We start from the raw sequence: 25,247 nt of genomic DNA, 5'->3' as shown, positions 1-25,247 counted from the left end.
GTGTGCAACTGTGATGCAACACAAATGCACGTGACACTGATATGTAGAAGGCTGAATGCCAGATGTGACATGTATGGCGATCGCATCACTGCGACAGTTGGAGGAGATGTAGACATGCATGTAAGTGTGGTGGCGTGTGTGCATGTCTAATGCACTCCCTGTGTTTCATGTGATGTCAGGCTCACCTTCGGCTGTTCATGCTGTTGTATGTGTATGGATGTTGCTGCCTGGTGCAATATTGCTGTAGAAATGCTCATGTGTGTGAGTTGAAATGACATGTGTGTCGTGGAGTGTGATGCCATGTCTGAAGTTTGACACTGCCACTCATGTGCAACTGTCATGTGTGTATCAGTCCATTGTACACTGCCCTGATGTCTGTGTTTTATCTCTCCCTGTCTGCAGCGTCAACTGATGAAGAGGGCGAAGAGGGTGCTGTGGAGCACAGCGGCAGGGATCGCACCACCAGCCGGAGACGCAAGGCCCGGCTCCCCTCCCAGATTGTCATCTCGTCGGGGTGTGAGGAGTCTGGTGCTGCGTCCCAGGCCGCAGCTGCCGAGGGTAGATCCAAGGGGAAGAGGTCGGAGGTGGACTCCTCGGCAGCAGAAGGGGCAGCTGAGACCCCACAGGGTCCAACGGAGGAAGATGGCACGGAGTCATTCAGGTTGGTGGGGGGTTTGGTGGAGGAGGAGGCCGCGGAAGGGACACACACGGGGTCTGGAGGTGGAGATTCCACTGGTGCTAGTGGTGCAGTGCAGGGGCAGGAGGCAGCACAGGCCGCCGAGGAGGTGCCTGTGTGTAATCCTGTACCTGATCCTGTCACTGCATCATCTGGCACCAGCAGGGAAGCCTACATCCAAACCTGTTTTCAGGGAGGGGATGAGCGCACGACAACTGGCCTTCCTCTCCCTGCAGACGTGGCTATCCGGGACCGTGTTGAGCCTGTCCTGAGTGGGATAGCGTTGCGTCAACGGGGCATGCGAGGTGACCTGCAGTCTTTTCGTGGAGAGACTGCACGTCGTCTCGCATGCCTCTTTGCCCACGTTGACCTACTGGGACGGGTCACCGGTGCTGGATTCCTCCGTGTGCTGGACCTTCTTGCGACCCCCTCCTCACCTGAACCCCCTACGCGCCAGTCGTCCTCCATGCCATCTTCCCACCCATGTGTCATCTGGGTACCCTGTGGAGCTGCCCCTGACCCAGCGGCCAGGCTGGTGGAGGACACATCCCTGCCACAGTCGGGAGTCGGACGTCCGGCAGGGGTGGCCACCACGACAACTGCACCCCAGCCGGAGGAGGACGTGCAGGCAGCAAAAGACAGGGCGCAGGCACAGCAGCAGCAGCATGGTGGGAGCAATGATTGCTCCGGGCCTTCAACATCGGAGGGGCAGGCATCGGCCATAGGACAGGAGGACCCTGGATTTCAAGTGCCTTCCGTGTGGCAGCGGTTGGGCCACGCCATAGATGCGGAGCGGCAGCGGGTGGAAGAGGCACGGCTCACAATGGTCAGGGCGGAGAACTCCATGCCGAGGGCCCTGAGGCAGGCCGAATGCCTCGAGGCAATTCGCAGGGAGTTGGAGGTGAACATGTCGTCGTCCCTGCGAACCCTCAGGCCATGGAAGAGGACTGCCTCCAGGACATTGAGTGATGTTCGATGATGCCCTGGCCCGGGACATCAATAAGTAAGCCGTCGGACTAGCCCGCTGCCATTGTAAATAGTTAGATAGTGTTAGGTTTCCTTTCTGTTTTTGTTTATTTTGGGGCGATTGGACAATGCACCACGTTTTTGTATATAGTTCTTTATTAGGTAGGTTTCATTTCATTTGTTGGGCTCATGGACCCTGGATTGGTGATTTGTACATAGTTGAACAGTGGATTTATTATTATTTTTTTTCATTTCACCATGGAGCAATGGATTTCACGTATTTTTTTCCCTTGGATTTGCTTTGTTGAACTGAGACTTTGGACACATTTTCATTTGGATTTCTTTGGATTCTGATTTCATATTTTTTATTATTTTCTGGAAATGCTGCGTTTTATTTCTTCTTCACATTATTGTGTGTTTTTCATTACATTCATTTTGGGTTCAATACATTTTTGTTTCATACTTCGATGTGTGGTATTCTCTCATTGATTTCATGCATGTCATGATGTGGGTTTTCACATTCACTTGCACCCATTGTGTGTGTGACGGACATGTGTTGATTTACATACTTGCCACTCGGGTTGTATCATGCAATGGGCATTTCAATGTGGGTGGATGCAATACTTGGTTGGTCTTTGGGCTGGGGTGGCGTGGGGTGTGATGTGGCTGGCAATTAGGCCCATGATTGAGGATCGTCATGACGTGGGGGCAGGGGGACATGTGTGGGGGCCTGCTGGCAGGTGCCCCTGACTGCTGGGGGGTGTGGGTGCGTGGGGACATGAGTGGGGGCCTGCTGGCAGGTGCCCCTGACTGCTGCCGCGTGGGGGTGCTGGGGGACATGAGTGGGGGCCTGCTGGCAGGTGCCCCTGACTTCTGGGGGGTGGGGGTGCTGGGGGACATGAGTGGGGGCCTGCTGGCAGGTGCCCCTGACTGCTGGGGGGTGGGGGTGTTGGGGGACATGAGTGGGGGCCTGCTGGCAGGTGCTCCTGACTGCTGGGGGGTGGGGGTGTTGGGGGACATGAGTGGGGGCCTGCTGGCAGGTGCTCCTGACTGCCGGGGGGTGGGGGTGCTGGGGGACATGAGTGGGACATGAGTGGGGGCCTGCTGGCAGGTGCCCCTGACTGCTGGGGGGTGGGGGTGCTGGGGGACATGAGTGGGGGCCTGGTGGCAGGTGCCCCTGTCTGCTGGGGGGTGGGGGTGCTGGGGGACATGAGAGGGGGCCTGCTGGCAGGTGCCCCTGACTGCTGGGGGGTGGGGGTGCAAGGGGACATGAGTGGGGGCCTGCTGGCAGGTGCCCCTGACTGCTGAGGGTGCTGGGGGACATGAGTGGGGGCCTGCTGGCGGGTGCCCCTGACTGCTGGGGGGTGGGGGTGCTGGTGGACATGAGTGGGGGCCTGCTGGCAGGTGCCCCTGACTGCTGGGGGGTGGGGGTGCTGGGGGACATGAGTGGGGGCCTGCTGGCAGGTGCCCCTGACTGCTGGGGGGTGGGAGTGCTGGGGGACATGAGTGGGACATGGGTGGCGGCCTGCTGGCAGGTGCCCCTGACTGCTGGGGGGTGGGGGTGCTGGGGGACATGAGTGGGGGCCTGCTGGCAGGTGCCCCTGACTGTTGGGGGGTGGGGGTGCTGGGGAACATGAGTGGGGGCCTGCTGGCAGGTGCCCCTGACTGCTGGGGGTGCGGGTGCTGGGGGACATGAGTTGGTGATCAGTAGTGCAAGGTGACATGTGGCTTGGCTGGGGGCATGCCCATGGTGGATGGGCTGTCTGCGGACATGACCAGGGGTGCAGGGTAGTCCCCTGTGGTGTGGGCTGCCTGCTGGGGCCGTGGAGGGTGTAGAGGGAACACCTGGGAGGGCCCACACTGCCAATTCACGTGTAGGACTCCCCGAGCACCCCCGAAAATCACGTACCCCGCTCTGACAGCAAAATTGCGTGTGAAACTTCCCGCACACCCCAGGAATACACGTACCCCACTCCACAGGGCCTATCGCGTGTGAAACTTCCTGCGCACCTCAGGAATACACGTACCCCACTCGTACAGGGCCTATCGCGTGTGAAACTTCCCGCGCACCCCAGGAATAAACGTACCGAATACACGTACCCCACTCCACAGGGCCTATCGCGTGTGAAACTTCCCGCGAACCCCAGGAATACATGCACACAGGGCATTTTGCGTGTGAAACTTCCCACGCATCCCCGAAATACACGTTCCCCTCTCCAATCGCGTGTGAAACTTCCCGCGCACCCCAGGAATACACGTACCCCACTCGCACAGGGCATTTTGCGTGTGAAACTTCCCGCAAACCCCTGTTATACACATGCACAGGGCATTTCGCGTGTGAAACCTCTCGCGCAACCCCGAAATACACGTTCCCCTCTCCAATCGCGTGTGAAACTCCCTGCGCACCCCAGGAATACACGTACCCCACTCGCAAAGGGCATTTCGCGTGTGAAACTTCCCGCAAACCCGTTATGCATGCGCACAGGGCATTTCGAGTGTGAAACTTCCACGCACCCCTGAAATACACGTTCCCCTCTCCAATCGCGGGGGAAACTTCCCGCACACCCCAGGAATACACATACCCCACTCGCACAGGGCATTTCGCGTGTGAAACTTCCCACGAACCCCTGTTATACATGTACCCGCTCCAATCGCGTGTGACACTCCCCGTGCAGCGGGGTACATGTATTCGGAGGGGTGCGCGGGGAGTTTTACAGGCGTTTTCGTGGTTGGGGGCCTGTGCGCCATGTACAGGATTTGTGCGCTGTGCATGGCGCATGGGGAGGGGTTGGGGGCGTAACTGGCGTTGCTGCAGGGTCGCTGCACCACTCTGCGCCACGGCTGGTTTTGGAAACTAAAATCCATGAATACGCTGTGCGCGGAAATGGATTTTAGAGCATGCGGCTGGCGCAGAAATTCGCACGCGCACACTGTGCGCCAGCCGCGTGCGCCACTTGTGCGCTGAATTCTATGAATTACCATGTTAATGTGATATAAAACTTACGCAACAAGTTCAGTATATTTTCTCTCTATTCATGGCTGGTCTGATTTGGAAATCAGAACTTTACTACCGCTTTAAATCACTAACACATTACCACCAAAATCGTGGACTTATCTGATGGAAGATCAGCAAAAGAAGGGACGCAGGCAGGACATGACATATGAGGCAAGCAGGGTCACTATTGGGGGATCATGTAAATTAACAAAACTACCCAACACAGTGACTTATGGGGATTTGTAGTCTCTTATGTTGAAGGTTTTGTAGTGTTAGAGTTGTGTTAAAGAAATAAAAAATACATTTTTATGATTTGAAAGGCTGCTGAAGAGTAGCATAAAAAAAGTTAAGAATAATGCTCGCCATCGGACTTGGCATAGAATAGCTTAACTAATAGTCATTATATTTCATTCCACACATAACAGCAGCTTCTTAAGACTACAACTTTTACAAAAAAAACGAATGTGCATACAAGATAATGATTGGCCCAAGACCACAATCTGTGGTTATGCACACCAAAACGCACTAAAATAAATCAACAGGCCTAACCACTAGTGTATGGAATTGATGAGAAAACAATACGTGGGCAGACAGACCAGTAAGTGTAGTACAATGTGTTATGGTAACAAACTTGAGAAAAAACAGAAGAACGGGCAAACAAAATTCAGATATTTTTTTTCAAGCAAATATGCATAGACCATCCATTAATATGAGCGGATACTTATTAGTAAAGAGTTTACAGTCTTGGCAACAAAACATAAGCATAGTTCTTACCTGTAAGCCCCATTCCCATCAGGGCTCGGTGCAGTTATATGGCAGGCATCAGCAGACAGGCCATAGCCCAAGACCTCAGCATATATCCTGGCCCCTCTGGCTTTGGCATGCTCGTACTCTTCCAGTATGAGCACCGCTGCCCCCTCGCCCATCACAAACCCTTCCCTCTCTGGATGGAAAGGGCGGCAGGCCAGCATCGGATTGTCATTGAAGTTGGTACTCAGTGCTCTGGCTCTTGCAAAGCCTGCCAGGGACAATGGGTCTATGCATGCCTCTGTCCCTCCGGCCAACATCACATTAGCATCCCCATGGGCAATAAACCGGAAGGCATCTCCAATGGCATGGGCTCCAGTAGTGCATGCGGTGGACACAGCATGGTTGGGGCCTTTAAGCTTGTGCCGAATGCTGACCTGACCAGCAGCCATGTTGATTAGAATCCTGGGCACAAAGAACGGGCTGACCTTGTTGTAACCTTTTGTTCTGAACAGTAGTGCAGTTTCTGCAATGTCACTAAGTGGCACCATCCCCATCCCAATAGCTACCCCTGTGGAGAATTGGTCTTCCATAGACTGGGGGATCCATCCTGAGTCCTTCATAGCCAGGTCTGCAGCTCCAATAGCCATGATAGTGGCCAGTGACATTGACTTCGCCTCTGACCTTGAAACGTAGTCTTCCTCCCGAAACTGGCCTTCACTGTCTCCTCTAGGCACACAGGCAGCCACTCTGCAAGGAATAGTCTTATACTCATCCCCTTCGAGCCGCACTATCCCACTCTCACCTTGGATTAGGCGGTTCCACACCATCTGAATGCCAACACCAAGGGGAGACACCAAGCCAACCCCTGTGACAACTACCCTGCGGAGTCTGCTCATAGGCGAGCCACTGTGAGCCCTTGCAGGCAGATGCAGTTTGGGATTGCAAAGGTTGAAATGCAGTGTTTTAAATGACGATCTTGAGCAACAGAACATGGTGGAGACATCAGACGCAAAAATCAATCCCTGTAAATGACAATAAACACCCTTAACAAGCTGGAAATAAATTGATGAGTTTGAGTTTCTAAATGGTACTCAACATGAAACATCTGGCCGAGGCATGCGCAAGGTTCATACTGCCAACGATGTACATATGGGAGGGTCAGTCCCTGGCTTACCACACCACTAGTTATTACATAATTGTTAATTTCCTTATTTTGCTGCCACTCAAAGAAATTCACTTTAATGCATTTCAAAAGGGTAGTTGGCATAGGTGCCCAGGCACCTCATATGTGCATGACAACAATCACAGTTTAGGATCAAAGATCGAGACCAAATAGCATCAGCGAATGGGAAGATTCGATTAATGAGGGGGGTGTATAGGTGGCAGCAATATTTTGTTATTATGCAATTTGAACTATTTTCTTTTTTAAAAATTTCTTTATTGGATTTTACAAATAATAGTAAACCAACAGTCCAATTGTTACATCAGGTATATTAGTCACAGGGTATTATCGATATTTTTGACTTATTCATAATGCACCATTACACAAATGAACAGGTTAGGAGGATTCTGCTTAAGAGAATAATATGGTTTTGTATATCTCATTCATTAACAGTACTTAATTGCAATTATAGGTGATTTGGGAAATGAAACCAAAACCCAGTGTGAATGTGCATGCGATAGCTGGCCAGGAATGAATTCCTTCAAATGTTTAGGCAAAGAAGACAAACAAGTGAACGTGTACTGCAATCCCAATTAGCTGCTTTTTAGACCACGTTATTGAAAAGATCTAGAAAATGCATGTCAAAACACTTTACAACAAAACATGTTTTTTATTTATTGTGCTCTTGGAAAGGACAGAGTTCAGAAGTCGAAGTTGTTGGGAGTTGGTCGGGACCCCCCAGCGCCTTCCGTAAGCCCCAGACCACGAAGGACTCACTCAGAGACGTCCTCTCGGTTCGGGCTTCCCGGTCACTCTGACGCGGCCGGGAACGCCCCGTTTATTTATGTTGCACGCGGCGGCGTGCAACGTCACGGCGCCGCGTGCGCGCCCAGTCATCGGGAACAATAACAATACTAGTACTAGACACTGCAAACCAAACCAAACCAACATGAATACTTAACGTGAATACTTAACGTTTCACGAAACCCCATGTTCAAAACACCCCTTTATTGACATCCACCCGGGTCCCCTTACTTAACAGTTCTCATCATTAGGACAATCAGCCAGGTGACCCAACACGTAATCGCTGAGGTGAGCAGGTTTCCCTAGCCCAGCCCTCTGGGGGTACCGCCTGCTCACCTCTGGCACGGGTGATCTGTCCACGGGCATGCCCCGGGCCGGGGACTCAGGCAGGCAGGGTGTTTCCCGTTCGTCCTCAGGGATATCTCCTGGGTCTGGATCAGGAGGTGGATCAGTTCTTGGATCCCGCAGTTTCTTGAAGAAACTCACATTGCGAGTTACCGCAGACCGTCCATCCGAGGCAGTCACCATGGATCCCCGGACTGCGACAACATCCAACGGTTCCGGCTCATACGGTAGGGAGAGCTTTCCATGGGGATGCCTGTTTCGAATGAGGACCTCTTCGCCTGGCTCCAGCCGCTGCGGGTGAAGCCCTCTCTGAACGTTCTCTTGCTCGATCCTCAGCTGCCGGGCCATCTCGACCTGTTGGTCATTAATCACCCCAGGTTCTTTCTCTCCTACCTCTGGTAGCAAACCCTGAGGACACCGCTTGAAAAATGCCTCAGCCGGGGCCACTCCAGGGGATGCATGTGGCGTGGTGTGGTACACCCTCAGAAACTGGTACAGGGCTCTCTGGAGTGACTGCCCCTGCCCCTGAGCAATTCTAAAGGTCTTATTTAGAGTCCTCATGAGCCGTTCTGCTTCGCCATTGGCTCGGGGCCAGAGGGGCATGATCTTCCTGTGCACCACCCCAAAGCTCTCCATCAGCTCCGAGAAGCGTTTGCTCTGGAAGGGCGCCCCGTTGTCCGAGCACAGCGTGCATGGGAAACCATGGGCCGCAAACACCTTTTCCACGGCCACCACGACGTGCTCAAACGCCACAGAGTCCACAAACTCCACCTCGGGGTACCTAGACTACTCGTCAACTAGAACTAGGAAGTGGGTGCCCCTGGTGGTGGACCCAAAGTCTGCATGAACAATTTCCCATGGGCGCGTCCCCCTAGGCATTGTCTCTATGGCAGGTTCACGCTGCAGGGGAGATGCCGCCTGGCACCAAACACAGGCCGCCACAAAGTCATCCACCTTGCATTCCAGCTCAGGGAACCACACCTTCAGCCATAGGCGTGCCTTGGTCTTGGCGGCACCCTGATGACCACGGTGTGCCAGGGCGATCACCTCGTACACCTTTGACTGGGGCACCACAATCCGATCTCCGTGGAGCAGAAGGCCTGATGTTGAGAATGATAACTCCTCCCGGACTTTCCATAACTGCTCAAGCCCGGTCCTGGCCTCCTGAGTGCGCCCGGCCAGAGCCTCCAGCACCGACTTCCAGGAGCCCTGTTGCATCGAGTGTCTTAGGATTTGGAAGCACTCATCTTGCACTGCAGCTGCCTCCAGCTCCTGGAGAGGCATGGCATTCGGCGGGGCTGCCTCCACCACCACCCGGACGTGCTCTTCTGCTTCTTCTGCAAAGGCGTCTTGGTCTTCACTTGCGGACGCCCCAGGGTGTCTGGAGAGATGGTCTGCAGCGTTGTTCGCCCCAGGCCAGTATACCAAGGTAACTCCGTATTCCAAAAGGGCGAGCATCCACCTCTCAATGTGTGCCGGTGGCTTGGATGACGACCTTGCTAGGATGGGAAGCAGCGGCTTGTGGTCTGTCACCACCGTCACCGGGCGTCCAAGGACATAGAGCCGGAAGTGCCGGCATCCCCATAGTACTGCCAGCGCCTTGCTCGATCTGCGAGTACCGCTGCTCCGCATCGGACAGGGCCTTGCTGGCATACGCCACCGGGCGGACACCCCCACCACCGTCAATCTGTGTTAGCACAGCGCCCAGGCCGAACGGACTGGCGTCAACGATGATCTCTGATGGTAACGCCAGATCGAAAAACAACATGGTGTCTTCAGCTGCCACGGCACCCTTTATGTCATCAAAAGCCGCCTGTTCTAGCGGGCCCCAGTTCCAGATGACATCCTTCCTGGTCAGTGCCCTGAGCGGTTCCGATCTGGAGGCCAGATTTTTAATGAAACGTCCACAGTATGTAACCATGCCCAGAAAACTTTGCACCTCAGACACGGACTCCGGAGGCTGCGCCTTCTTTATGTCCTGCACCTTCTGGGGATCAGGAGACACCCCCCCATCCTTGAATACAAAACCAAAGAATTCTATCGATGGTCGGAGAAATTCACACTTCTCTTTGTGGAGGGTGAGTCCCAAGGATTGTAGTCTTCCGAAACTCTTCGCCAACCGCCTCAGATGGTCTACCTCCGTTCTTGCAAACACCAGGATGTCGTCGCTTATGTTCAAAACGCCCTGTAGATCAGCCAGTGCGCCCCGACTAATGTTCTGGAACACCTCCGCCGCCGAGGACACACCAAAGCTCTTTATTAGCGGTATAGCCCTCGGTGTGTCGTGAAGGTGGTAATGTACCTCGACTCGGGGTGGAGGACAACCTGGTGATAGCCCGCTCGGAGGTCCAGTTTCGAAAAGAAACTAACGCCCTGTACCTCCGCAATGATGTCATCGATCGTCGGGGTGAGGTGTCTCTCTCTCTTAATGGCCTTGTTCGGGAGCCTCATGTCAACGCAGATTCTAACAGCATCAGGTTGTTTAGGTTTCCGTGCCACCACTATCGGGGACAACCAGGGCGTCGGGCCCTCAACCTTTTCTATAATGTCAAGATTGACCAAATTGTCCAGCTCCTTGTCGACAAGTTCACGGAGGTGCGACGGTACCCTTCGAGGTTTCAGGTCAATGGGCTGCACTGACTCATCAAAGTGTAACCTCGCTGGGTCACCGGCCATCTGCCCGATTCCCTTGAACAGTGCGGCATACTTCTCGAGCAAGTCATTAATGTCCTCTAAATAGACAGAGTATGCGAAGCTGACGATGCCGAGGTCCTCTGCTGCAGCACAACTTAACAACGTATTGGTGCTCACCAGTGTCACGTAGAATCGTGCTGTGATTTGGGAGCCCTCATGTTCTACCTTTGCCACGAACACACCGTCCAGTGGGATGGGGTCAACACCACCGAAGGCAAAGATGCGGGCCATGGCATCATAGTGTACCAAGAAATGCAGGATTTTAAAACGGAAACAATTACAGAACGAGTGAAACGTATGAAGAAAGATGTACAGAATTTCTCACATGAGAAAGCTTTCATTTATACCAATAAAGACTATAAGTTTGGAGACCCAAAACCTGGGCGTAATGCCAATCAACAGCTAAATCGCAGAGTGCGTTTTAGGAATACTTCATACAGTTCGAGTGCAGGATCTGATGATAATGATGAGTATAGTAGAACAGGATCGAGTGGTAACAGTAAGGAAAGCGAGAATAGATCTAACAGAGGAAGAGGTACAAGGGGTAACAATCAAGGTAGAAATGATCAACGACAGCCTTTTTTAGAAAGAGGCAACGGACAAAGACAATGTGCCCCAGACCGGATGCAGACCCGGAGTCACAGGGGCTGGTAGTCAATCTCTCCGCTGCTATTCTAACTGAACATGAAAAATGTGTACTGAATAAAGGTCTTAATTATGTGATATCTAAACATCACAATCCTTTTGAGTTTAGAGTGGAGTTTCAACAATTCATGAGAAAAGTCCACCTTAAAGAATTTTTTGAAAATAACTCCCTCAATGGTTCAAAGAATTGTAGTGGCCTCAGAAACCCTTTTATGTTCTGTGCCCCTCCGTCTTCTTATTCCCCTGAATCTATTGTATTTGAAAAGAAGGTATTGGAAGATTTAAGAGCGCTTGAATCTATGGGCATTCCCAGACATTTCAACCTTAGTAAAAATGAACAGAGTACTTTAAAATCTTTAGGGTCCAATACTAATATCATCATTCGACAAGCTGACAAAGGTGGTGCAATAGTAGTTTTGGATAGAACCCAATATGTGGAAGAATGTTTGAATCTATTATCTAATACCAATCATTACAAAAAAATAGATAAGGATCCCAGCAATGAATTACTTATGAACATTAGAGATAAAGTGACCAAAGCAGTGGACTTAAAACTCATTAGCAAACAAGAAGGAGAATATCTTGTGAGAGAGAATGGTAGAATTCCAATCTTCTACATACTCCCCAAGATCCATAAAAACTTAAGAAACCCCCCCGGAAGACCTATAGTCTCTGGTATTGATTCGCTGTTGGAACCGTTGTCTAAATACGTAGATTGCTATCTCCGCCCGTTCATACCCAGCATGAGAAGCTATGTAAAAGATACCACTGATGCTATAATGAGAATTGAGGGTAGCCAGTTTGATCCAGATATTAATTTATTATTATGTCTGGACATACAGGCTTTATATACCAACATACCCCAACAGGCAACCCTTGAGGTTGTAGAAGAAACCCTCCTCAAAAGAGAAGATGACCACCCAGTCTCCAATTCCTTTATAAATGGTGTACAGAGACAGCTCTTACGAATAACTTTTTTCAATTTATGGGACAATTGTACGTCCAAATTGAAGGGACGGCCATGGGTGCAGCCATGGCACCTAATTTAGCAAATTTATACGTCAATATGTTTGAAGAAACCATCATATATCGCAGTCTTAACCCATTTCAAGACAACATAGTGTGTTGGCTGCGGTATATAGATGACATCTTCGTTATTTGGAAGGGTAGTGTAGAAGAGGCCAATGAATTCAACAAATGGCTCAACATACAAAATAGGTACCTTAAATTTACTATGAATATGAGTAATGACATGATTAATTTTCTAGACATCTCGATATACCACCATCAGGGTACCCTATTGATAAAACCTTATAACAAAGAAACAGATAGAAATGCACTCCTTCATTTTTCTAGTCACCATGCCCAACATGTGAAGAATAATTTACCTTTTGGTCAATTTCTTCGTATTAAGAGAAACAGTAGTACGAGAGAGTCATATGAGGAAGGTGCCAATAAATTGATCACAAAACTGACAAATCGAGGATACCCTAAACGTCTAGTTAAAGATGCAGCAAAGAGAGCATTCAACAACAACAGAGAAGCCCTATTTGACCACCAATTACACCAGAATAGGACACGTAAGGAGAGTCCATTAGTGTTTGTAAATACCTTCAGTAATCTATCCTATAAGATCAAAGGCATCATTAACAAAAATTGGAAGAAGGTGATGTCAAAGGAAAGTGTGAAACCACTAGTGGCGTTCAAGAAAAGCACCACGATATGTAATTTAGTGATGAGGAACGATATTGGAAACAATAGAAACAGAGAAACCCAACAGAGAAGACTGTGGGATTTACCTCCAGTAGTAGGACATCATCCATGCGGCAATTGCAGTATGTGTGCACAGACAACTAAAACAACCCAAGTAGATTTAGGTCTTAAAAAAGAATGGAATATCACTGAGCATACAAACTGTAATACAGAGAATGTTGTATATGTTATTAAATGCCCGTGTCAATACATCTATATTGGTAAAACTAATCGGAAATGTAAACTAAGAATGACTGAGCATAAGAGTTGCATTAAGAATAAGGTAGAACAAGCACCACTCGTCAAGCATTTTTTGGAAAAAAATCATAAAAGTACAGACTTTAATTGGACAATTTTGAAACATATAAAAGGCAAAACACAAGATTTGATCAACAAGAAGCTTTTAAGTCTGGAGCAAAAACTAATTTTCCAAACTAAGAGCCATATTCAGGGTTTAAACGAAAACATAGAGTGGCATAATGCATAATGGACACCGTCTTTATACAGTCATTCTTGTTATTAGTCTCTATTCACAATTGTACATATAGATGTATTGGTGGAAGGAGGTCCCCATGAGTATATGTTCTAAGTTTCCTGATCCTCACATTGATGATTTAAAATTTGATCAAAGATTGTAGTAACATCACCACTGTGTTAAACAATGCATGTTTTCCACCATTATTAGATTTGAAATAAGGGGTGTAAGAGATGTTTAGGCTGCACCTTTGAAAAAGTTATGGCTATTTTCTGCCATTTTCTATTAACTTGATCGTACACTGCCGACACGGGGGTTTAAAGAGATGTTGAGACTGTATCTTTGAAAAATTTATGGCTAATTTTCTGTTTGTGCTTAATTTGCTCATTGGGCTATTTTGCTTATCTTGCTTATTTTTACAAACTGAGTCTTAGCTTACCATGATAATACTCTGTTAATTTCCATGGACTTTTTGGGTCATGGTGAGCGAGATTTCCTCTTCCCTGCTGCATGACCCATTTCTTCTTTTTTACTACACATCCCAGCAGCTTTGGAGTGAGCTTCAGCACGCCCCCCTCGTATGCCTCTGGTGTTTGGTTCCATAGACGCTGTCGTACGCGAATTTTGGACGCTACGCGACACGTGATGACGTCATCACGCGATTTCTCTACGCGTGACGTCATCACGTCCCGTGTAATGTGACTATGTCACACGAATGATTCAAAAAGCGCCTTGGCTTTTGTGCTATTGGTACAGACATACCTGGAACCTGTTTAGTGGCCATATCCGGTTTGTTAAGGTAAGAGGTAGTATATATACTGGCTTGTAGCTTAGATATACAATTAACTTTTGCAGTACTCTAGCTGTAAGATAATCTCGAATTTAATTATTTGCCGTAACCCTAGAGTCTTAAGGGTCTGGGGGAATATCTATTCTCCTTTTTGAAGTACCCTTACATAATGGGATTTTGAAATAAAGTGTCCAGTTACAAGTGGTTATTACATTAGGTAGGAAGTGGAATCCTTTGATTTTAAGACCATAAACCCATTGTTTTGATTCCATAGGGAGATTTGTCCTTGCCGCCTCAACCTACCATCTATCAAGTTGGAGGCCTATTCTAATCTGGAATCCTGGTTTATATGAAAGTGCTGTAAGTAAGGCTTGGGTGCTGAAAGATATCAGGCCAGATATAGTCCTCACTTTAGTTAAAAATGAGATTATGTATCCTATGTGTGTGTTTCTTTTTATAGAACTCGAGAGGAAGTTTGTGAGCGACATTCTATAATCATTTGGAAGTCGTTTGTTACCAAAATTTAAGATTTTGTGAAGTGTTGTGGAAGTTATCACCACTATTTAGAAGGTATGTAAACAAAGATATATACCGAACAGCCCTTTTTTGGATCAGGGTGATGATGTCTGTAGTCTATTTAATAAGACACAAAACATCTATACAAATTTAGTAATATACGTTGTTTTTATTCCACAGGTGTCAATTTTTTAGCAAATTCCAGGGCTACAAGAAAGTGACAGGAAGGAAATACCATCACCGTTGAGATACAAACACATATCATTTTTACCCCTGATGAATGTCCCACATTAATATGTGCTCTTAGGACAGAAACTTGTACAAGTTGGGTTATTGAGAAAGCACTAATAATACCGATATAAAAAAGAAATTTCTTCAGTGTGGAGTTCCACACGGAGCTAATGTAAAAATTAGCTGAATTAACCCGATTTTTGGGATCGTCATGTGTGTTGTGAAGTTTAGTCTTTTTATATGTTTTATATCTTGTGTGTTGGATTATGAATTTTATGTAATATGATCATTTTAAGAGTGTTATAATCAAATAAAGACATGTTTTACGAAGTAAAGTAGGCAATACACGGATTTTTCGTGTAGGTGCAATTCCTGTGGATATATTGTGTGTGATGCTTTACACCTTCTTTTATATATACTACCAATCATAGTGTACATGGGCCATTACATTCACCGACGCCCCAGTGTCCACGAGCACCGGGACTGGAGATCGATTCACCTCGACCACGCACCTTGGCTGTCTCCTCTTCTTACTTCTCAGGATCCCCACACTCTAGACAAAGAAGATGTTCTCTTCCTCCTCCTGTTCCGCTTCCTCCACCTGGACATCCTCCTCAGTCTGATCCACCTGAGCGACGTTGGATGGTCGACCCTGCCGATTGAGACTGGACCGCCCCGGGCCCCTCGGTACCAGCACCAGCATTGCTGCTTTGCATACCCTCGAGAAATGATCCATTAGCCCACACCGTCCACAGGTCTTTCCAGCCGCAGGGCATTCAGCTGGGTGGGGCAGGTAATACCCACATTTTTGGCAGATTTCTCCTGCCCTCCCAGCTCGATTCCGGGGACTGCTGCCAGGTCTTCGGGTGCCCCTGCCACCTCACCACATCGCACATACCTCTTCGGTCTTGATGGGGCGCGACCCGGCCTCCATTCTAGCTGCCCTTGCCTCCGACACCTCATGGCACCTCCCCAGTTCAAGGATGCGCTGAAGCGTGATTCCAGGCTCCCTTAACACCTGGCGCCTTAATTTGCCTGATAAACAAGCCTGGATAAGCATTGTCCTGATCATGTCCTCAGCATCACCCCAAGCACAGGCCAGCGAGAGACGCCTTAGGCGCCCATAGAAAGTGTCCACAGTCTCATCGTCTTTCTGTTTGGCAGAGAGCATGACAAAATGTTCATAATCCGCATTGGCGAGAGGCAGAAAGTAGGCCTGCAAAGCGGCCTTCGTCTGATCGTAGGATCCATCCCCTGGCGGAAGCGATTCAAAAGTCTCTTGGACAGATGGACCTGCCGAGTACAGCATAGTTGCCAGCCGGGTGTCATCATCCACCACCTGGGGAGCCCGAAAGTACATGTCCAGGCGGTCCACCCACCTCCTCCATCTGGGCCCCAAACTGGAAGGTGGGCCCGATACATCAAACTCCGGGATGGGCTGCAGAGCCGCCTGTGCACGTACCTGAGCCATAGCAGGGGGAATCTGCTGAACAACAGGTGCTGCCACAGGCTGTGCCGGAAGTAGAGGACCCTGAAGACATGCCTGACCACCTGGAGGCTGCTGTGCCGGCTGCACTGGAGGCAGAAAACCTTGAGAAGCTGCTGGCACACGTGGAGGCTGCTGCACCGCCGCTCCGTCCTGGTCCTCAGTATCATTCATCAGTTCGAGCGCACAGGCACACCCAGCCTGGAAGACAGGGGCCGCAACTCAAACACCAAGTCCAAATACCTCCAGCCTGCACCATTGGAGAAACATCTGCTGCACCACACCTCTGTGATGATGAAGAGGATGAAAGATCAGTGGGGCCACCAGTCTGATGATGAAGAAGATGAAGAGAAGCCTCAGCTTCCAGCTGCTCCAAAAATTAGGACAAGAAAGAAATGTGGGCATGCAGGCCCAGCCATTGTAGCCCTCCTTCTTGCTAGCATTCAACGTAGGAGACCCAGGAAAATATAAAATCACCAACTGGGCATCCTTACATGCAGGTATCACTGCCTGCTGACAGGATTGCAAAAATTAGGCCTGGATGCCCTTCGCCGCTCAAACCGGAGCTCAGAGAAGTTTCACGGCCTGATTCACAAAATGGCCGCCAGCCGCGTGGGTAACGCACGGCCTGTGGGCCGGATCGAAGTCTCAAGACGACCTTGCTGCAATAATAAAAAAATTACCGGTCAAGTCACCGCCGGGCCCATGCATTGTTTCCATCCACTCGTCGCCACTGTTGGGGGTTTGTCGGGACCCCCCAGCGCCTTCCGTAAGGCCCAGACCCCGAAGGACTCACTCAGAGATGTCCTCTCGGTTTGGGCTTTCTTTCTTTATTTCTTTATTTATTTATGTTGCACACGGCGGCGTGCATGAGCAGAAGCTATCAGGAGCAGAGTGCCACTACAGGTTTCGAAATTGAGTGGAGCTGGGAGCCATTTAGCTCCTGCTTCTGGACTAGGAGAGCCTCGTTAGCTTGAAAGCAACAGCTACCAGAGCCACTTTTGGCTCCCCAGGAAATTGGCGGCTTACAAACAAGCATATGTGACATTAAATTGGAGTATTTAAGAAAGCTAAGACGATTTAGGACACATCTAGTACACATTTAAACACAGCGAATATTACAAGAGGAAAAGTTCAAATGTGCATCTCATGTGGAAGCTAGATTTGCAGTGTCTGGGTACTTGCTCCTGGATTCCCAGTGGTAGCTCCTGCCTACTCGACGATGCCCGACGCCCAGGAGCAGGTTTTAGCTCATGCTCATCAGATCTTAATTTTCAAACCCTGCACTACTTTTATTTTTTACTGTACTGTTAACAGCTCCAGAATGCTGGAAATAGTTTAAAAAGTAATGGAACTGTTATTTTTGAAGTTAAAACATATTTCTTTGTTTTACTACCCTACAGCAGTAACATCTAAACTGAAATCGGTTTCACCATACAGTCACAAAGCATGAATGACATCTCAGCCTGGACGAACTCCATCTGGCTTTATCTTAACTATTTGATGCTGGTGGAGGCTCTGCTAACACTGAGAAATTCTCCCCTGACACCACATCTTCCCGTTGTTGTCACAAGCTAAATGCTTACATGATACAGTTTAAAAAGGTTCAGGACATTTCCATGGGATTTTATTGTATCCACCCCAGGTTTTCTTCAACAACTTATCCTTTTTGAACCATTGTTGCATATATTGCTTTTCTCCCATAGACATGGTATCCAGAGTGAATCTACGGGTTTGTGTTTAGTGTGCAGGTTTGGGTTTTTCTAGTGTTTTAATAGCTATTTGTACAATCGATTTGTTAAATAAAGTGTTCATATATTTATAGAACCTCGATTGACATGGTTTTATTTTGGAGCTGTGTACTATTGCTGTTTGGGTTGCTATTCGATCACATTCAGTCATGTGTGGTTTATTATTGAGACCTAGATGATATTCACCTACAACCACACCCTAGATGTTCTAGTCCAAAATAGTCACTGAATTCTACAAGATCATCCAAACAAGATCGACTGAGGACTTGCTATCATTCACAAGGCATCATGGCCATGAACCCAACTGGGCATCATCATCATTGGCTCTTTTGAAAACCTTTCCTGCTACTCCCCACTCTCCCCAACACACAGAGTACCTTTTCACCTCTTCTACAGATCACCCATGCCCAATGCCTCCTTTATGGAAGACTTCCTGAACTTGGTCACCACCATGTCTCTCACGCATGTTGACCTAATCTTCCTCAGCGACTTCCACATCCCTGGCAACAAAGTAAATGAAGGAAGATCTCTACTGCCTACTCAACAATAAAACCCAACTCAGAGGAAAGGTAATATCCCTAACCTCATCATCGCCTTGCCCACCCTTGATAGCAGTTCTCCAATCCAGCTTGGCTGCTCAGACCATCTGGCAATCTCCTTTGATATTAGGCACACTACACCAGTCAAGCAAATGCACCAGAAACCCAGCAAACATGCCTTCAGATCATTCAAGAACGTTCCTGTAGAGGCTCTTACAGAAGCCCTAACCAAACTTCCACCTCCCATGGACTGAGCTACTTCTGGTGAACCAGGACTGCTACTCGATTTCCAAGAACTCAACACACCACCCTCACAAGCAACATCAAACGCCATGCCCCAGTGAAACAACGCACCCTCAAGCCTAAAACTTCTGCATCCATAGTACACTCATGAAAAACTTCAAAAAACAAACCATCAGAAAACAAGAAAAGACTTGATAAAATCCTGCACTGCAGACTTGATAAAATCCTGCAGTGCATCCGACCTAACATCCCACAAGGAACTCTGTGTTACACACAGACAAATGACATAAATGTTAAGGCAAACTGCTGTTAAAACACCATAGCTAAGGCCAAAAATAAAAGCAGAGCCCTCTTAAAAGCCGTCAAGTACTGAATCAACCCATTGCATGACCCACACATATCGCACTCCATCAGAAAATCCACTGCCATCAACTCTTCAACAAGATCAGCATGATGCAGCAAAACATAGACACCAACGCCACAGCTGGCAGGACACTACACATCCCATCTCACAAAACTACAACTACCTGAACAACTTTAAAGACATTCACTATGGACAACCCCATGGCTAGCCTTGCATCCCATATGCGGACATCCTTTCTGTCTCCTGTGAAGACATCATGAAGCAAGATACAGACAGCAGATTCAAAGTTCAAAACAAACTCTTTTATTAAAGTAAATGTCAGGATGGTAGAAGGCCTAACTTTATGCTACGAAGGGATTTCCCTACCTGAACGAAACTATGGTGTGTATGAGTCCAAGAGTTCAACTTAAGAATCTGTCTGTGTCCAAAACCTATCCTTGCCCTCACAACTAAAGCTATAAAGCTAAACAATGTGTAGGAATATCAGCAACCAAAAGCGTTCAAAATTAACATTCTGAGCTTCTTCCAGCTCGCAGCTTTCTTTCAGCTCCCTTCCCCAAGTGTAACCCAGTTCCAGAAAAAGTCTCAAGGTTACCTTTCTTAAGTTCACGGTTATACAGCTGCCTTCCCCAAGTTTCAGGCAACACAATTCAAACACAAAAGGGTCTTGAGACATCAAATGTAGCTCCTCAAGTCTTAGGGTTCCCTTCCCCAAGTCTTTCATCTGATTATCACAAACAGGTAGGCCTCTTGGCTACTTTCTCCATTTGCTTGGCCAATAAACTTTAATTCCGTTCTTCATGTAATAAGATTAACTTCAACATACATTCATGCTTTTGATGATTTCAGTTTAATTTGATATTCACTGTATCTTTCTTCTGCTCCTTTGTAAAGTTCTGTTAATTCAATCTTCCTTAAGTTCTGAAGTTCCATTAAATTCAGAATTCAACATATAATGGTTTTGTTTACATTTTAAAGTTCCATTCACTTTGACATTCAGCATGCACTAATTTTGCTTAATTCTAAAGTTCCCTTCACTTCGAAATTCAACTAGCATTAGTTTTGCTTTAATGGTTATGTTTTTAGACAGTTCGATATTTATTAGGTATTGCTTTGGCTTAAAGATCAGTTTCATTCAGCCCACTGTTTAATATTGGTTTGTTTCACTTTAATTGAAATGCCCAGCGCTCAGAGACTTTCAAAAACTTTCTTCTTAAGACACGTGACCACTCTGATACAAAGTTTTCCTTTCTCTGCCACATTCAACAATTGAATTGACTTTACACCAGAGACCTTCGAAAACGCTCTCTTCTGAGACACAAAGTATTCTGTAACAATGGCAATGTTCAATCATTTGCGCACCAGGTTTCGTATCTGGTAGAAACATAGCAGTCTCTGTAACAGCTCTCCCAGCAGCGCTAAACACACACACACCTGCTTCTGCTGTCAGGGGTCCAGCCCCTGCGGCACTCCTCTGTCGGCTCATTGACACAGTGGAACAAGCACTTCTGATGAAAGTGAAATGGACAGCCTCTCCACATGGCTCCTTTCTCTACCTTCAGTCCGCTCCACGGAGCCTCAGCTCCCACGCCACGCTTTATAAGACCATTTCTCCTTGCAGTCCCGAGCGTCTGGGCGTGCTGCACACAACAGACCATCCCACAGCAGTTCCCTTCAGTGGCTCGCCCCTCTTCCAACAAGGTTCTCTGTTGATCACACAAGCCTCCCTGCTGCTCCTGTGTTGCTTTTCCCTCCTCCTTGTATACACATGCAACGCACCCTCTAAAAGGTTGCAGGTGTGCTTTCTCAATTAGATTTGCCTGACCATGATTAAGGGGACATGCCTGACCTTCACAACACCTTGCAGGCATCTTCTTTCTGCCGGTACCAAAGTGGGGAAATGGTACAGTATTCCTTACTCTTAGCGGCTTCTTTGCGTCTCAGTACTGTTAAGTGTCACAATAGGGGAAATGAGGGGAGCGGACTTACAATAACCCATAGAGGTCTGGGGAGGGTTAGGTTGGTCGTCAATAGGGAGAGCGGGGATACCAAGTTTCACCCATCTGACCCCTAATCCTTTTCACCCTCTTTCTGGTGCGTCTGGACTGGTGAGATCTTACCCCATTTTCTAGGCCCATGGGACATGGGTAAATATATCCCATAACTGCCACTGAAATAGAGGACTAATCCTGGAAGGGAAATGCTGAATACCGGGTCTTGTCTGAGAACATCTCATTCTCAATCCTCAAGGACCCTCCACCCAAGTGATTTTCCCTCGCATCTCCACCTGCAGGGGCAGGATCCAAAAGTGATGGCCTTTCCCTGGCCACCTGTGCAGAGGATCCAAGGGGAGTAGATGTGAGAACGCCCTTAGGGTTCTCACACTCCATACTCAAAGTCCTTCTGACTGGAGCTATCCTCCCTTACCTGGCAATCATCAACCACTCCCCAATTCAAGGCACCTTCCCCTCAAGACCGGACAAATCCTCCCGCTTTTCAAGAAATTAACACTGGATCATGACGGCCTAGGTAATATCCTTGAGAAAGAAGTAGCTACGCAACTCCTCTAACACATCGAAGCGAACAACCTCCTTCAGTCCGACTAATCGGTCTTCAGATCAAGATGCAGCACAGAAATTCCTACCATTAAGGTGATTGATGCACTTAAAATCCACGATGATGGCCATCCTTGCCTCTGGTTATCCTTGACTTATCAGCAGCATTCAACACAGTAGGCCACCAGACACCCAAAGACAATCTGCAATGTTGTATGTGGATCAACCAGATCATCCTCAGCTGGTTCAAATGCAACCTTGCCAATCGCCACCAGTTCGTAATAATTGATTGCTCCACATCACGACTCTATTACCTGTGGAGTCCCTCAAGGATCCATCCTCTCTCCCGTGATCGTCAATCTTTACGTGAAACACTTTGGAACCCTCCTCGTGCCACACTACATCCACCAATATGCAGATTACACACAGCTCTACCTCAAGATATTCTCCATCAAATACATCTTCAGGCTCAAGGCCTGCATCACATTGAGACAGTCATGGATATCCAGTGCTTACCTGATTCTCAACCACTCCAAGGCTGTATCCCAACTGCTGACCAACTCCACCAAAAGCCCTGACATCCAGAACTAACTCTCTGCTACGAACATTGAGGGCTTCACATCCCAGCTGGCCACCTGAGCCAAATTCCTTGGGATCGACATCAACGGGCACCTCTCCTTCAAACAGCATATAGCAAGGAAGACAAGCCGATCGGCACCAACTTCTATACTGTGGAAAATCAAGTCATTCATCCCAGAAAACAACTTTATATCTGCTGTCCAAGCCTTCGTCCTCTCCTACCTGGATCGTGGCAATGCCCTTATGGAAGGCCTACCGGCGACTACGCTGGCACCCCTGAGATTTGTCCTGCATGCTGCAGCACGACTCCAAGGACTCAGCAGATAAAGCCACATCACCCCAACCCTCAAACTGCACTGGCTCATGCTGCAGGCCTTTATCGTCTTCAAAACCTGCTGCTTTATCTATAAGGCTGTCACCCTGAAGTCCCCAAGCTTCCTTCCTGAGAAACTCTTTATCTCCAGAAGCCTATGGTACACCACAAGTAAGGACATGTGCAGACTTGAACTCCACTAGAGCTGAAAGGAAAGAATGAGAAGACAAGCCTTCTCTGTCCGTGTACCAAGACTCTGGAAACTCCTCCTTGTCAACTGGCTCACCCCCTCGCTTCTACAGTTTTGGAAGGAGCTGAAGACCCTCCTCTCCAAGGAATGGCTCCTCTGTAACACCTAGGACATACACCCACCACTTCCCAGCATACCTGGGACTGGGTGATCTGCTTTCAACCTTCCCTGGTTGCTTATAGATCCCTAGCTGCCAAATTGCCTGTCCTCACCCTGCTCCGTTACCTCCCCATGTCCTTGTTTCTCCGCTTCCCCCACTGTGTTCTTCCCTATAGGATTATAAAGCTCTCTGTTGCTTTTCCAAGCTAGGTCCACACACATTAAATAGCCTAATAATAATAATTTACACCGCTTTTGAGAGTATAGCCTCCCTCTGCCCAAGCTACCACAAAATGCGAAGGTGCCCGTTTTCACTTTCATTGGGATTACTCTTGGTCTGTAGAAATGTAGGGACGGAGCAGGCTGTGCAGCCACTACTCCTCCTTATACTTCTGCAGAGCAGAATATGTTTTGTCACAATTGTGAATATCACCAGGTAGTGGTCCTATGTAATAGTAAAAGAGTGTGTTGTGTTATTATGACGATTTTCTGTTTTTATACATTGTTGAGGCACTTTCAGTACAACCCTTGAGAGATCTACAACCACTGTCATTATTGGGGGCTAACACACTTGATAAGAAATGGAAGCCAAACATCTCTGAAACAAGGGTAATGTGGACAGAGCGACAAGGCTTAACTCTTAGGCAGAGGTCAAATTGAGCGGGAGCTATCTGGAGCGAGCATCACAACTTTTCATTTTTTTATCGTTGACAGCTCCACTACATTTTACAACCACTTTTGCCGTTCTGATAGGTGCTCTTTGAGTTAAAAGCATACTCTTCATTTTGTCACCCTATGGAAGTTACAGCCAAACGGAAATCTGTTTCAATATACATTCATGAAGCATGAAGGACATCTCAGCCTTTATGGACTCTATCTGGCTTCATCTTAACTATCATAAGATGGAGAAGGTCTGGCTAACACAAAGAAATGTGCTCTCCTAACACAGCAGCTGCCCCTGATTTTTGGAAACGTGTCAAGGTGTTGTCTCAGATTAAAGGCTCATATGATAAAGCTGCTAAAGATTCAGACCAAATTCATGGAATATTATGTGAATTCCCTTTCATGCCATTGGGCAAGTGTGCGGTTATAGTATGAGTCTTAGTGACTTGTCAATTGGATCACTGTGATGCACTACTGTGGTATACAGGGATCAAAATTAAGATTGGATGAGCAGAGGCCGAATGCAGATCCTGGGTATCCTGCTTTAAACAGTGAGCAGGGGCTACCACTGGGGAACTAGGAGCTAGTACATAGTCTTACGCATATCTAACTTCCACAGGAGATGAAAATGTACATGTTTTCCATTATTTATATCCTTTATGCTTTATATGTCATCATAGGTGTGTCCTAATTCCTATTTATAGTGTGTCCCAAACATACAGACTTAGGGGCCGATTCATAGAATTCAGCGCACAAGTGGCGCACGCGGCTGGCGCACAGTGTGCGCGTGCGAATCCCTGCGCCAGCCGCGTGCGCTAAAATCCATTTCCGCGCACAGCGTATTCATGGATTCCAGCCACCAAAACCAGCCGTGGCGCACAGTTGCGCAGCGACCCTGCAGCAGCGCCAGTTACGCCTCCAAGAACGCCTCTCGCGCAGGGAAAAGCCATCAAAATCCCCAACCCAGCGCAAAGGGCAGCAGCAAACGCAGAGCTGGGAGCGTGTATTCCAGGGGTGTGCGGGTGTTTCCATACGCGGCTGGGCTGGGTACGTGTATTTCAGGGGTGCGCGAGAAAGTCTACACGCGATTGGCCTGGGTACGTGGATTTCAGGGGTGCGCGAGAAAGTCTACACGCGATTGGCCTGGGTACGTGGATTACAGGGGTGCGCGAGAAAGACTACACGCGATTGGCCTGGGTACGTGGATTTCAGGGGTGCGCGAGAAAGTCTACACGCGATTGGCCTGGGTACGTGGATTTCAGGGGTGCGCGAGAAAGACTACACGCGATTGGCCTGGGTACGTGGATTACAGGGGTGCGCAAGAAAGTCTACACGCGATTGGCCTGGGTACGTGGATTTCAGGGGTGCGCGAGAAAGTCTACACGCGATTGGCCTGGGTACGTGGATTTCAGGGGTGCGCGAGAAAGACTACACGCGATTGGCCTGGGTACGTGGATTTCAGGGGTGCGCGAGAAAGTCTACACACGATTGGCCTGGGTACGTGGATTTCAGGGGTGCGCGAGAAAGACTACACGCGATTGGCCATGGGTACGTGGATTTCAGGGTTGCGCGAGAAAGTCTACACGCGATTGGCCTGGGTACGT

The 25,247-nt window shown here is 48.3% G+C and overlaps 1 protein-coding gene across 1 annotated transcript in view; it reads right to left on the bottom strand.

Annotated features, from left to right (window-relative positions):
* Window positions 1-25,247, bottom strand: part of OXSM (3-oxoacyl-ACP synthase, mitochondrial) — a 128,792-nt gene that overhangs the window by 63,591 nt on the left and 39,954 nt on the right. The window contains exon 2 of the mRNA XM_069648770.1: window positions 5,412-6,409. Within this exon, the coding sequence (XP_069504871.1) occupies window positions 5,412-6,409 (998 nt within the window). The remainder of the gene's footprint in view (window positions 1-5,411; window positions 6,410-25,247) is intronic.

The sequence above is a fragment of the Ambystoma mexicanum genome, chromosome 2q, assembly GCF_040938575.1.
Source record: "Ambystoma mexicanum isolate Mex_15411 chromosome 2q, UKY_AmexF1_1, whole genome shotgun sequence".
NCBI lineage: Eukaryota > Metazoa > Chordata > Amphibia > Caudata > Ambystomatidae > Ambystoma > Ambystoma mexicanum.
Note: the sequence above shows the minus strand (reverse complement) of the source record. Positions and strands in the feature narration are given on the sequence as shown.